The 14,905-nt window shown below is 40.5% G+C and overlaps 1 protein-coding gene across 1 annotated transcript; it reads left to right on the top strand.

The window, feature by feature from the left end:
* The first annotated feature begins 10,678 nt into the window (after window positions 1-10,678).
* On the top strand, window positions 10,679-11,572 carry LOC143400998 (vomeronasal type-1 receptor 3-like). Its single transcript, XM_076857974.2, has one exon. It carries the CDS (start codon window positions 10,679-10,681, stop codon window positions 11,570-11,572), a length of 894 nt encoding a protein of 297 aa, XP_076714089.1.
* The last annotated feature ends 3,333 nt before the right edge of the window (window positions 11,573-14,905 follow it).

Here is a 14,905-nt window from a genome sequence, read left to right as displayed (position 1 = left end):
GGACACAGCCACACCAATGTTCATAGCAGCACAATTCACAATAGCTAAACTGTGGAACCAACCTAGATGCCCTTCAGTAGATGAATGGGTAAAGGAAATGTGGAATATGTACACCATGGAACATTACTCAGCAATAAAAGAGAATAAAATCATGGCACTTGCAGGTAAATGGATGGAGTTGGAGAATAAAATGCTAAGTGAAGTTAGCAAATCCCCAAAAACAAATGCCAATGTTTCCTCTCGTATAAGGAGGCGGATTCATAGTGGGTTGGGACTGGGAGCATGGGAGGATGAGACAGACTCTAGATAGGGCAAAGGGCTGGGAGCGGAAGGAGGTGGGAATGGGGTAAAAACGATGCTGGGATGAGATGGTCATCAGTACCCTAGTACAGATATGAAGACGCGAAGGGTGCAAATATGCTTCCTATACAACCAGAGATAGGAAAAGTTGTGCTCCATTGCCGCAGTCTCTGGCTGAGCACAAATCACGAGTCTCCACACAGCTTGTAGATTCAAACAGCAATTCTTTATTCCCGAACTCACACCGGCCGTCTACAAACACGTTCTGGGGGAATCCACGTTCTCTGCCCAAATCCACTCTCTGCCCTAATCCACACTCTGCCCAAATCCTCTACTCTGCCCAAATCCACTACTCCTGGGCTTCTGTCTCCCAAATATACTGTCTTACCCTAAGAACTCAAGAGGAACTCAGCAGCAGGATACGCCCTATTCTAAAGGGGGAACACCCTAATCTCCTATTATGCTAAACCGCCCTATTCTAAAGGGGGAACACCCTAATCTCCTATTATGCTAAACCGCCCTGGTCCTTGAGCAAGGTCACCTTTCAGAAGTCCTTCCACTAGACAGCATGGGAGTAAGCTGGCAAGGAATTTGTCATACCTACTTGGCTGATGGCTCCCAGCATCTCCCCCCTTCTGATTAATTAAACAACAAGTAATGTGGCTTAAGGACCATGCCTGGTAGGTTGTCCAGTTCAACATATGGCTCTTACCCGTCATTGGAAAACTGACCTTTAGGCGTCAGCCTCCTGTCTTAGGTTGATACCACTGCAACTGGATCATACCCGTCACTGACTACCGGTCCAGCATACAGCCATACTTGTGGATAGGTCTATGCACCAGTGGGGGGGTGAGGTTCTTTGCCTCACCTCTGTTGGCCCCCAAATTTGGCCTTGGTGCTAGTGGCTTAAGGACCGTGCCTGGTAGGTTGTCCAATTCAACATATGGTTCTTACCCGTCATCGGAAAACTGACCTTTAGGCAACTGACCTTTAGGCGTCAGCCTCCTGTCTTAGGTTGATACCACTGCAATTGGATCATACCTGTCACTGACTACTGGTCCAGCATATAGCCATTGGCCCCCAAATTTAGACCATCACTAGCAGAAGGGAGGAGGATACAGAAATGCCACGACACCAAGCCAATTGACAGTTCCTTTGGAAAAATTGCATCATTGGTGACACCATCAGCAAAGATATGCCAGCATTACCACAATTTGCTGCACTAAACGTAGTTACATAGTCTAGGCAAGTTCTGTAAGCAGTTCAAAGTGGAGAAATCTATCAATATGTCCGTCTCCTCCCAAAGTCCGTTTCCTCCCAAAGTAAGTTGACTCCTTGATTGAGCATACTTGTTGAGTTATATTCATTGGGATGAAGATAGGAATTCTGGCAATGATGCTAAAAAGACATTATCCTGAAAAGAATTATTAAATATAATGAAAAGGAAAGGTGAAAGTAAACAAACAGACCTGTTAACCTCCTTAAAAAACAATCCTTAACAGCTGTTTACCTGATTTAAATTAGTAAACAAGCAGATCTGTTAACCACCTTTAAAAAGAATCCTTAACAGCTGTTTACTTAATTTAAATTAAGCCATTTAAATCACGTGAATAATAAAAAAAATAATTCGGATCCATTTTCTCATGAGCACTCCTCATATATGAAATATGGACATACGCACACACAGATATACAACACAAAACACAAATGTGCAAACAAATGTACAACACATAAGATAATAATAAAGGCCTTGTAGCTTTACCTAGGTGAAATCTCCATTGCAATGTTTAAAAACTTCACAGTCAAAAAAAAATAAAACTGATCAAAAAAAAAAAAAAACATTAACCTAGGTTTGTATGAGCTCAAAAAATAAAAAATAGAACCTTATGATGTGGAAAAATGCAATAATAAAATAGATGTTGAAAAAAGCATCCTGGTTAATCACTGTTGCAGATGTAAGAATGGCCAAGCTGGAGTTCTGGATATCAGCTGTTATGGATTTGAGTCAAATCATCTTCTTTTCGAATCGTAGAAATCGTTTTAGTTAGTCTTTCTGGAATCCAAATCGGCTGCTGTTCTCCCTGTGGAAACACACAGACAGAGCCCTGACTCCAGACAATCACTGGATCAGGACCTTTCCATTGTCCTGTTAGAATATCTTTCCAAAGAACTTTAGGCTTATGCACATTTTTTTGGATACATATGCCTTTCCGCAGCACTAAGTCCTGATGAATCCAAATTTTAAAAGTTTAGAGTAAAAAGCGTTATTTTAAGTTTATCTTTGGGGGATATATACCCCTTTCCAATTCCCTCTTTTTGCTTTAATAAGTACGTTTTAATAGTTTGATGAGCTCTTTCAACTATGCCTTGTCCCTGTGGATTGTATGGAATTCCTGTTATATGAGTAATACCAAATGATGAGCAAAATTGTTTAAAAGAGGTAGAGGTATAGCCAGGACCATTATCAGTTTTTAACTGTTTAGGAACGCCCACAGTGGCAAAATTTTGTAAGCAATGAGCTATAACATCTTTAGTTTTTTCTCCGGCATGAAGGGAGCCCATCAAAAATCTGGAAGAAGTATCAACTGTAACATGTAAATATTTTAATTTTCCAAATTCTGGCAAGTGTGTGACGTCCATCTGCCAAATATGGTTAGGTATCAGTTCTCTAGGATTGACTCCAAGATTAACTTGTGGTAAAAAGGTCACACAATTTTGACATTGTTTTATTATATGTCTGGCTTGTTCCTTAGTTATTTTAAAATGCTTTTGTAAAGTATTAGCATTAACATGGAATGTTTTATGAAAATTCGTAGCTTCTTCTAGTGTAGAGAAAATATGTATGTCATGTGTAGTTTTATCTGCTAAATCATTGCCCAAACTAAGGGCTCCAGGCAATCCTGTATGTGCTCTAATATGTCCTATAAAGAATGGATCTTTTCTGTCCCAGATTAGACTTTGTATAGTGGAAAACAAAGAGAAAACAGTAGAAGAAGGGGAAATCCTACCAGCATCTTCAAGAGATACTATAGCATTAACTACATACTGACTATCAGAAAATAAATTAAATACAGAATCTTTAAACATTAAAAAGGCTTGTAATACTGCATTAAGCTCTACCTTTTGAGCTGATTGTTTGGGTACTAAAAATGTAAAAGTTTGATCAGGGGTAACTACTGCTGCTGTACCATTATTTGACCCATCAGTGAATATATTTGGAGCATTCATAATAGGGGTTTTTCTTGTCATTTTTGGAAAAACTACAGGATGCTTAGACCAAAAAGACAACAAAGGATTAGATGGTAAGTGATTATCAAATGCAACATTAGATTTACACATGATTATTGCCCAAGTATTTAACTCATTAGCTAACTCATCAATTTGATCCATAGTATATGGAGTAATAATTTTAATGGGAGAAATTCCAAACACTCCCTTCGCTGCTTTTATTCCTTTGAGTATTAATTGTCCTACAGCCTCAGGATACCTAGTAAGAATAGTGTTAGGAGAATAAGATAAATGTATCCACAATAATGGACCTTCTTGCCAAAATGCTCCTGTAGGAATATTTTTTGTTGGTAGTACAATAAATAATAAAGGCAAACTTATATCAATTCTATCCAAATGTATATTTTCCATATATGTTTCAATAATTTTCAATGCCTTTCTTGCTTTAGGAGTTAACATGCGAGGTGAGTTTGGATCTGATGGACCTTTTAGAATACCAAATAAAGGTCCCAACTCTCCTGTTGGTATGCCTAGATAAGGCCTTATCCAATTTATGTCTCCCAATAACTTTTGAAAGTCGTTAAGTGACTTGAGTTGATCTACTCGTATTTGAATTTTTGGTGGACGGACCATGGTTGAGGATAATATAACTCCTAAATAATTAATTGGAAAATTTAATTGTACTTTATCTATTGCTATCTCTAGATTATAATTTTTTAATAAGTTTGTAAGTGTGGCATAACATTCCAGCAATATGTTTTTATCTTTATGTGCCAATAATACATCATCCATATAGTGAAATATTTGTAGTTCAGGATTTTGATTTCTAAGTGGCTGGATTGCTTTATTAACATATATTTGACACATAGTTGGACTGTTAGCCATCCCTTGAGGGAGTACTTTCCATTCATATCTCTGATCAGGACCTTCATGATTTAATGCAGGGATAGTAAATGCAAAACGTGGACTATCCTCGGGATGAATTGGAATTGAAAAAAAACAATCTTTAATATCTATGGCTAAAACATGCCAGGTTTTTGGCAAAGCAGACAATTGAGGAATCCCTGATTGAGCAGGTCCCATAATAACCATCTCATTATTAATGGCTCTTAAATCTTGCAATAATCTCCATTTACCAGATTTCTTTTTAATGACAAAAATGGGAGTATTATGGGGAGATATGGAAGGTTGTATATGTCCTTCCGCTAATTGTTGTTTGACCAGATCATGGGCTACTTGTATCTTTTCTTTAGTCAGGGGCCACTGAGGAACCCACACTGGTCTTTCTGATTTCCAAGTAATTTTTATTGTCTCAGTGGCCCTTTCTGAAAATCCAACCCATGTCTGTCTGTTCCTTGATCTATTTGAATTGGTGCTGCTATACCTTGTCCTTGTTTTCCTAATCTTTTTTCTTTTCTAAAACCTTGTCTAGCCCTAGTAGTGGGCGCATTAGGATTGATGTTATTTGTTAATGTCAAACCTAATTGATCTAGGACATCTCGTCCCCATAAATTTATAGGAAGATGATCCAATACATATGGCTGTATAGTTCCCTCACATCCTTCAGGATCCTTCCAATCTAATACCATTGCACTTCTATGGGGATTAGTCGCCACTCCTAGGCCTCGAAGCGTTTGAGTGGCTTGTTGTAATGGCCAATGTTTTGGCCATTCCTGACTAGATATGATGCTAAGGTCTGCACCTGTGTCCAGTAGCCCATTAAAGTCGTGTCCTTGAATATTTAGTTTTAACATTGGGCGAGAATCTAAATTTAAAGACAACATAGCCCAATCTACACCTGTGGAGCCTAATCCCCTGGAACCTCTTTTTACACTATGACTAGGAAATTTATTATGTAGGCTGGGTATTATTAACAACTGTGCTATTCTATCTCCAGGTGAAATTACTGATATACCTCTTGGAGAACTAGCTATAATTTTTATTTCACCTACATAATCGGGATCAATTACCCCAGGACTTATCATAAGTCCTTTTAATGTAGATGAACTACTTCCTAATAATAAGCCTACTGTTCCTTGGGGAAGAGGTCCTTTTATTCCTGAGGGAATGATTTGAACTCCCATCTCTGGAGTTAGTACTGCTCTGGCAGAGGCGCAGATGTCCAACCCTGCGCTCCCTCGGGTTTGTCTGATGAGGGATTTAATGGACAATGTGTCCTGGGCACTACTCTGATGGTGTTGCTGGGTTCCTCCACTGCCCCGTATATTTGTGGTTGTGGGCCCCGGAGCATTGGGCCCGGCTGTCCGTTTTTTGGCAATGGAGCCTGATGCCTTTCTCCACGATATCGTGGGTAAATACCTGGTCCTTGTCCGTTTTTTGATAAGGGAGTACCCTCTATGGTGGTTTGAGAACGGCATTCATTAGCCCAATGTCTCCCTCTACGGCATCGTGGGCAAATACCCGGTATTCTATTTCTTTGATACCTAGTTTTGTTAAATCCTCCTCCTATGGGGCAACTCCTTTTAAAATGTCCTCTTTGTTCACAATCATAGCATGTTTTTGGCCTGGCATCTAAAGCCTGTTGTACTGCAGCTGCCAAGACTTGCCCTTGTTCATTAATATCTCTACATAATTTAATATATGTGTTTAAATCTTCATGTCTCCATGGTCTAATAACCTCTCTGCAGCAACGATTTGCTTGGTCATAAGCCAGTTGTTTTATCAATGGCATTGCTTGTTTCGTATCCCCAAATATTTTGGCAGCCATTTGAATTAGCCTATCTACAAAGTCAGCGTAAGGTTCATTAGCTCTCTGTATTACCTTAGATAGCTGACCTTGTAAATCTCCATGTCCTTGTAAAGTCTTCCATGCCCTAACTGCGTCTGCAGCAATTTGTGCATATGTAGCAGGATCATATTCAATTTGTTGCTGCTGACCCTCATAAGGTCCTTTCCCTAGCAACATTTCTAGATTTCTTTGAGGGTAACCGGCTGCTGCATTTCGCCTAGCTGTCTCTGCGCAAAATTCCTCATTGGCAACCTTCCATAACAAATATTGTCCTCCATTTAGCACAGATTTACACATGCTAGCCCAATCTGCTGGCGTCATGTCCAAGTTAGTAATGGACTCGACCATGCTTACCGTGAAGGGAGCTTGGGGACCATAGGTTGTTACAGCCTCCTTTAACTGCTTCACTGTTTTAAAATCTAAAGCACGGTGAATTCGCTGCCCTCCTGCCTGCTCAAGTACAGGGCATGCTAATGTTCGAGGTCCTGTCTCAGGATCCCAATTATCAACTACGGGGTTTGAGGGCCACTCAGCTGTTTCTATCGGTGGGGCTGTTGGTTGAATTAAACCCTCTTGTGATAAAACGGAGTTAGTAACAGCCTCCTGTTGTGGCCTTTTTCCTAACAACCCCTTTTCCTTTAAATTTTCTTCCTCTGTCTGATTAGCTCGAGAGACCTTCTCTTTTGCTTGATCTAAAATGTCTTTCTCCATGTTCTGAACCTCTAACAATTTACTTAACATCTTTTCAGTTTGTTTTAATCTACTATAAAGATAACGCAACCCAATAAGGTAACACAAAACGAAACCGAAACTGAATGAAACAAAAACGGAATAAAAAAATCATTGTATCGATTTTCTCTTCCTCAGGGCCGACAAACTTCAAACCTTTAGTCAACCATTTTTTCCAGTTTGCCTGAGAAATTTCTAGGGATAGGCAGCTTGAAATAAAAACAAAATAAATCAAAAGAAGAACACATTGTTTTTTGAAATGTTCACGCATTCTCTCGCCTTCCCTCAGGGGCGAGCAATTTCACTTACCCCCAAGCTTCAGGCGTTCCGCGTACGAGCCACCAGATGCCGCAGTCTCTGGCTGGGCACAAATCACGAGTCTCCACACAGCTTGTAGATTCAAACAGCAATTCTTTATTCCCGAACTCACACCGGCCGTCTACAAACACGTTCTGGGGGAATCCACGTTCTCTGCCCAAATCCACTCTGCCCAAATCCACACTCCATATGTTTCATGTGAATTGTAATGCATTCTGCTGTTATATATAAAATTAGAATAATAAATAGATAAATGAAAAAATAAAAAATCATATACATCTGAAACTCCTGTAAAAATCTCAAGTTCACACAAAGAAATCTTCTAACAAGTGTCACAGAGTCTAGTCTCCTATTTATTGCAATGGGAATGCTGTTCATGTGACTTTTCACTTAGTTTTTAAGCTCACAAGTATCGTAAGTGACTCCACAAGCCAGGCGGGCCTGGGCTTTCCTCCCATACCAGGGAACGTAACCCAGGTGACTTCCACTTATGTACGAGGGCTTATTCTCTAATGTGTGCAGTGTGCATCTCCAGGTCATGAGTCACTCAGGGCACAGAGGGGGCCCGTGACCAAGGGCTGCCTACAAGGCCAGCCCCGGCTGCTCTCTCCTCTGAAGAAAGGAAGCTGCCCTCACCTCCCCTCAGCCCGTGGCCACATTCATTGACATTCCTTTGCAACAGGGACACAACACTCCTCCAGGTGGCAGGAAGAAAATTGATGTGAGGACCATCCTGGGGTGCAGATGAATTATACGGAGCCCCATAGGAATGGCATGGAGGATTTGGACTTTTCAATATTGTTGATGCATCATAGTTAAACTAAACAGTAGGCCTCCCGTGACACAACCACACCTGGTGGAACGCCATTGGCTCCTTTGTGGTCCCCACTGCTCCCACCTCTCATTCCCTCCTCTCCCCTGTTCCCCTTCCTCTCTATATTTGTGTTCCTTGTATTTATTTATTGCTCTTTCAGTCATGCTTCATAGATACACACAAAGTGAGATGCATTCTGAGACATCCACACGGGCTCTTAGCTTAATTACCCCAAGTTCATTCAACAGTTCCTCTCTTGTTCCACTTCTCTAACTTCCCCAAATTCTTTCTCTGCTCCACGAACATGTTTTCAATTTTTTTTGGGGGGGGCTGCACATTCTGTTCCCATTAATATTGCTCCAGTGTCCACCTATGAAAGGAAACGTTCAAGCCCTCACGTAGCCTGATCTTCCCTAGTTCCATCCATTTCCTAGACAATGTGATATTTTCACTCTTCTTCATGACTGAGTAGAATACCATTCTGTTGGTACATCACATTTTCTTGATCCATTGATCGGTTGGTGATCACCTGGGCTGATTCCAGAACTTGTTCATTGGAAATTGTGCTGCTATAAATATTCATGCACTTGTATCATTATATTATGCTAATTTAGTTCTCTTTGAATATAAATACCATATCATGGTGTAGCTGACTCATATGATGGTTCCAATTTCAATTTTTAAGAAATGCCCAAACTACTTACCAACTTTGTTATACTAATGTGCTGTCCCACCCCCAAAGGCATGAATTCACCTGTTTTGGTCACATCTTTGAGAAAATCTACTACTATTTGTGTTCTTGATGAATGCCATTCTAACAGTCAGGTGAGATCTCACTGTAATTTTGATTTGCATTTCTGTGATGGCACATTTGATTTTTTTAAGAGTTGGCACTGTGGGTGCGTCTAGCCATTGGGTTCAAGTTTTTGGTCAATGTACAAGTAATAAAATAACCACTTACAACAACGTCCTTGAACTACCAATGTGCACAGGTGGAGAAGAGTGGCTCCTGACCTTCCCAGGTGCCTGGTTGAGACTTGCCCTGAAGGCAGAGTCCCCAGTGCTGGTCCTCAAGTACCACATCCCTGTGCATGGAGTAGGCCTTGGACATGAGGGGAAGTGACATCTGTGTCTCAGAAGTGGGCACCAATCTATTTCAGCTGTGGGACTTTGGAAAAGTGCAGGGAGGGCCAAGAAATGGGAAACTCAGATACAGAGACTTGGCTGGTGATTCACTTTCTTATTATGAAAACTTCTTGTAAAATAATTAAGCTCCAATTAAAACTGAGATGAGGTCTGAGCCTCACAAACTTAGTAACTGTGGAGGGAGAGGGAGAGCCATGCTGCAGGGACTGGTGTCCACAGGGGTTAGCTTCTCCCTGACAGGTGTCAGCTCTCAACACTGGAGCCTCTGTGGTAGTTAATTGCACGGAAAAACTTCACAAACCCAGAAGGTACAAATGCGACCTTGAAAGCTGCATCTTGTCTAAAAGACAACCCAGAGCTTGTCTGCAGCACAGCCACCCAGGTGAGTGGACCCTAGGATCTGACTTGCTCACAGGCCCAGGTGACATGCCCTCAGCAGTCAAGGTCTCTGACTGAGCAAGGGGGTGGCTGACAGGGTCTGAGCCTTAGGACCTTCCCTCTTCTTCTGGTATTTAAAGGTATGACCTTGGCCAGGAAGATGAAGGGGTCTTTTACAGCAGGTGCCCCTCAGCTATGCCGGAGCCACTGTGACCCTGTGTGCAAGATCTGAGTTCAGCAGAGAGCTCTGTGGTGGGTCCTGAGGATAGAAAGTTAGAAGCTTTTTCTGCTTTTAGAAATGTTCAGTTTCTTCAAACTCCATGTTGTCCTGCTGTGACTCTCTCTGCATTCTTAGGTTATATGATATTCTGTGCCTAGTTTCTAGTGTATTATTTGATTTCCAAGACACAATGTTTCACTTGCATTTTGTTTCTCCTAAGTGCAGTGTGTTTAATGAGAAGCCATTCTGTCTCCAATCAACCTGAAACTCTCTGTCCTCACATGTAACATTAGACCATACATGACAGTCACATTCATTCTTTATATGTCTGCTTGTCAGAATGCCTACAAAAACAATTAGCACTTAATCAGACCATAGTGTCTCTTATTGAATTCCAGTATGATCTTATCAGTTTGTTTGATATTAAACCTTCAAAAATTTCTTTGAGTTTAGTTTAATACCATGAAGCAAGGAACACCTCTCTCTTATTTATCTTGGCAAATTTTCCCCAGGATGGATGCATGTACCTGCCACCTGTTGGATTTTATTCCCAGCTGGGAGTCATACATACAAGTCTTTCAATGCAAGACCTTCTTTTAGAGCTGTTCACTGTGTAATTGTAAATCCAATCTGGGATAATGCCACTTTCTCTTCTGACATTCTTCTTTTCCTTCAGTCAGAGTGAAAGAGAAATGAGTTGTATAACTCAGAAGTGCCTCCCAAATTTGAAACCGAGCTGTGTAATTTGGGAAGGTCGAAATGGGCTGAAAATATGAGAAAAAATATAAAGTAAGAAATGATTTTGCATCTTGTCAAGGGGATAATCTTCGTTTTTCTCATAGGACTTGGAGTTGTGGGGAACATCTTTGTTCTTGTGAACTATATGGGCTTGTTTAGAAGCACTAGAAAATCCATACACTTCATTCTCATCCATTTGGCTTTTACAAATATGATAACACTTTTTTCAAAAGTAATGCCAAGGACAATTACCAGTTTTGGGTTGAGAGACCTCGTAGGTGATACAGCTTGTAAGATTGTGGTTTATTTTGGTAGGGTGGCCCGGGGCCTGTCCATCTGCACCACCAGTCTCCTCACAGTGGTCCAGGCCATCAGCATCAGTCCCAGAGCCTCCAGGTGGGGAAGGCTGCAGCCCAGGTCTGCATGGCACCTGCTTCCCTTGTTGCTCTTCTTTTGGTTACTGAATTCCGTGATAAGCATGAACTTACTATATTACATAAAAAATATCAACAGCATGAACACATCACAAATTATTAGCGGTTACAACTATTGTTATTTACAATCACAAACCTTGATAATTAGATGGATTTTTATTGCTCTCATGGTCCTTCGAGATGCTGTGTTCCAGGGTGCCATGGGCGGGGCCAGTGGCTACATGGTCTTCCTCCTCCACAAGCACCATCAGCAGGTGCTCCACCTTCAGACCTCCAAGCTCCTCTACAGAACCCCCCCTGAGGTGAAGGCTGCGAAGAGTGTCCTCCTTCTGATGCTCTGCTTTCTCCTCTTCTATTGGACAGATTGCTTTATGACTTTATATGTAACCTTCTTCTTAGAGAAGCATTTCCTAGAAGTAAGTGTTCTAGAATTGGTGGACCTGGGATATGCAGTCCTCAGCCCATTTGTGCTGATTCACAGGGATGGACACCTGGCTGAGTGTTGGCGTGCTCAGTGAGAGAGAAACAGATTGAGAAAATGTCTATTTCAGTGAGCTTATCAGAAAGTAAGTCTTAAATAATCCTTAGATTTCTGTTGCTATATTTGATGGAAAAATTAAGTACGAGTAGGTGAATCACATAGAGGCAGATTTCCATATCACAAAGCTGGTGACAGTCCTATGACGAACTTCACAAGTAGCTTGTCTTGTGTGCTTCTTCCATGTATCTGGGGTCTTGTACACATTTGTTATAAAATCTGCATGAATAAAGAGACTTAAAATGTAGTAGTCTCATTTGATAGAACAATGAATGGATGCATAATGGAAATAACTCAGCTTTATTTCTGTGATTTTTGAGTTCACTCTCAAATTTGAATGCTTTTTTGTCTAATAAATGAGAAGTTGGTGTTGATCACAAATCATGGCTTGATTCAAGACAGTACTAATTAGTATCTCTCTGCTGCTTAATATTGTCCCCGTGTCTTTAGAAACCCACAATATATTCTGATTCAAAATGAATTGAACTTAATTTTCTGTTTCTGAAACATGTATTCATGTAGAATGCACAGATGTGGCCATAGGTATTTGATTAAACCATGTAACTATTATTGATGCTGTTGACGTATTGATCATGGTCCCTCCAAGTCACCAGAGTCGCTGTGCCAGCCCTCTCCTTCACATCTACATCGTCCTCTACCTCTTTCTTACGACACTGTTTATTTTGGATGTTTTAATTCTCTAGGAAGATATGCTGAAGGCCTTTTCTTGTCCTTTGTTTGTCCCACAATGGCACAGATTTAAAATAATCTTTTAATGTTATGTCATACTCCAAAGTTAGGAGTTTGTCTGCTTGGTATGACGTTGGCATCCTTGAAAATGAAGGGTACATTACCGTTTCAGCTCTCCAGTTCTGCGACAGCTGTCGCTTCAATCTCGCACAGGGAACAGACAAATTGCTCCGTCTCTGATCAGTTGTTTTGTAAGGACTCAAGGGCAAGCAGTGCAAATCCTGGAATTGCAGTTAGGAGAAATGACACGTGAACGTGGAATCACAGGATTAGACGACTGAGCATTAACAACTGACAAATACCTAGGTGAATGATCTCTCTGAGTCTCACAATCCTGATTATTTTCCGTTACGGTAAACATGGCCACTGTCCCCTGGTGAATCAGTGCCTCCACATGACACACGTGACCTTGGGATCCGATGGTCCCTTCGTGTTTAGGGATTCTAGTTCAATGCTAGCACTTCCCGATTTGATGTTGAGTTGATGCCAATGAACCTACAGAGTTTGTCTCATATGCTGAGAGGTGCTCATGGCTCATGACTATTGGGAACAACTTATCAAGGTTTGCCTGGATTTTATTTTTCCTACATAAATATGTTTCTTCTTCACTTTCAAATGTGGGCATTGAGTTGAGAAAATACAACTACACCTGAAATCATAATTAGAAAATAATTGAAAAGAATGAAGCCCCTGATTGACATTGTTACACACACGTGGAGGGGAATGGGAACATGTCCATTGGGACACTCTGACATGACTGGCAGTGCATTGAGTTTCTTTGATTTTGCAAATGTCAGTAGGATTTTCAAGTAGTAAAATATGAACAGTGAGATGAACTCTTCATCAGTTGTGCCTTAGAAAACATACATGGGGTTTATTGTAGAGATGACTGAATACTTTCCTAATTTTGTGCGACAAACTTTCACATTCAGAAACCCAAAGACTTTATTATAAGGAATTGACACAGTAATGTTTATATGCAAACCTGTGATTGCTAAAAATTAAAACAAAGAAATATTTTGAAAGCATCCAGAAGAATACATCAAGCAAAATTCATCAATGATTCTTAATTGATAGTGGATTTCATTCAAGAGATCTTGGGATTGATCACTAATTTAGTAAATCCTTCCTCTTATTGGTGGATTCAGGAACGTTTTCGGTCTCCAGCAATTATGGTCAGTTCATACCCAGTGGTTCCCTCGTTCCCGTGACCAGTCATTCTGTTAGGTGAACGTCCGTCTCACTGGGGAGAGGAGGAGGAAGGGGTCAGTGTGCTCTGGCAAGGCAGCAAGGTCCCTCATGGGCAGCTCCCTCCCTCCACACAGCAGCTCTGTGTCTGCAGACTGGCTCCAGGATGGGCGTTAATGGAGGAGCCATGAAACCTGTTCTAGAGATTGGAGTCAGATTTCCACTGAGAAGAGTTGGAGTTTTAGTCCTTCTAGAGATTCAGAAAGAATTGGACAGAACTCCCATAAGTTTCATTTCCACTGACCCCATGATCAATTGATTAATGCCAAAGATCTCGCTGGAGTCTCACAATTCTGATTATTTCCCATTTCGTTAACCATGGCCACTGTCACTTGCTGAGTCAGTGCCATCACATTGCACATGTGCCCTTGGGATCTGATGATCCCTTTGTGTTTAGAGATTCTAGTTCAGTGCTAGCACTTCCAAATACAATGTTGAAGTGATGGCCATGAACCAACAGAGTTTATCCTGGATGCTGAATTATACCCTTGAATTTCTTCAGCAAATGGTGTTGTTAAAACGACATAGCCATGTGTGGCTATTTGGAGGCAAAATTCTTTGAAGGGCATTCTGTTATAAAAGAGACTCACCTCAAAAGTTTGTGGAACCCAATTTAAGTACACAACTAGAAGACACATAAATTTGCTGACCTAGTTTAAAGTTATTAATCAACAAACTATTAAATAAAATGTTTTGTCTTCCTGAATTAACAGATAATACTTTCATACAAGCAAAATTGGAAATATTCATATACAAATTATGGTTTTTAGTAACTGAAAATTAGCAAACTGTCAAATGTTATTATTGAACATATCTAGTTGTTCTGTTCATAGACTAGCAGTATTCAGATAATTAATAAAAAAAGACATCTATAGTTCAAAAGTTGCTATGCATTTATTTCATAAATATTATTGTTTTTGTTCTCATTTAAAAAATAAGTATTTATTTTGTTGTAATCAAACTTTCATATGATATGTGCTCGAGTGACAGTGATGATCTAAACAAGGGTCGATAACTTCGCAGGCAGAGAACTAGATAGAGACTATTCAGTTGTGCAGGTCGTGTGGTCTCTGTCACAACTGCTCAACTCTGGTCTTATAATGTGTGAACACCCAGATAATACATAAAAGAATGACCTTCAACGAGTTCTAATACAACTTTATTTCTGAGCACTGAAATGCAAATTTGTAAATTCACATATTACAGGCAACGTGGAACATGCCTGTAATCCCAGCCACTTAGGAGGTTGAAGCAAGAGGATCACAAGTTCAAAGCAAACCTCAGCAACTTACTGAGATCCTCAGCAACTTAGCCA

The sequence above is a fragment of the Callospermophilus lateralis genome, chromosome 6 (genome assembly GCF_048772815.1).
Source record: "Callospermophilus lateralis isolate mCalLat2 chromosome 6, mCalLat2.hap1, whole genome shotgun sequence".
NCBI lineage: Eukaryota > Metazoa > Chordata > Mammalia > Rodentia > Sciuridae > Callospermophilus > Callospermophilus lateralis.
This window is presented reverse-complemented; position numbering and strand designations above follow the sequence as displayed.

Excerpts from the sequence above, each read along its gene's own strand:
- LOC143400998 (XM_076857974.2), top strand. The coding sequence starts at position 10,679 with ATGATTTTGCATCTTGTCAAGGGGATAATCTTCGTTTTTCTCATAGGA.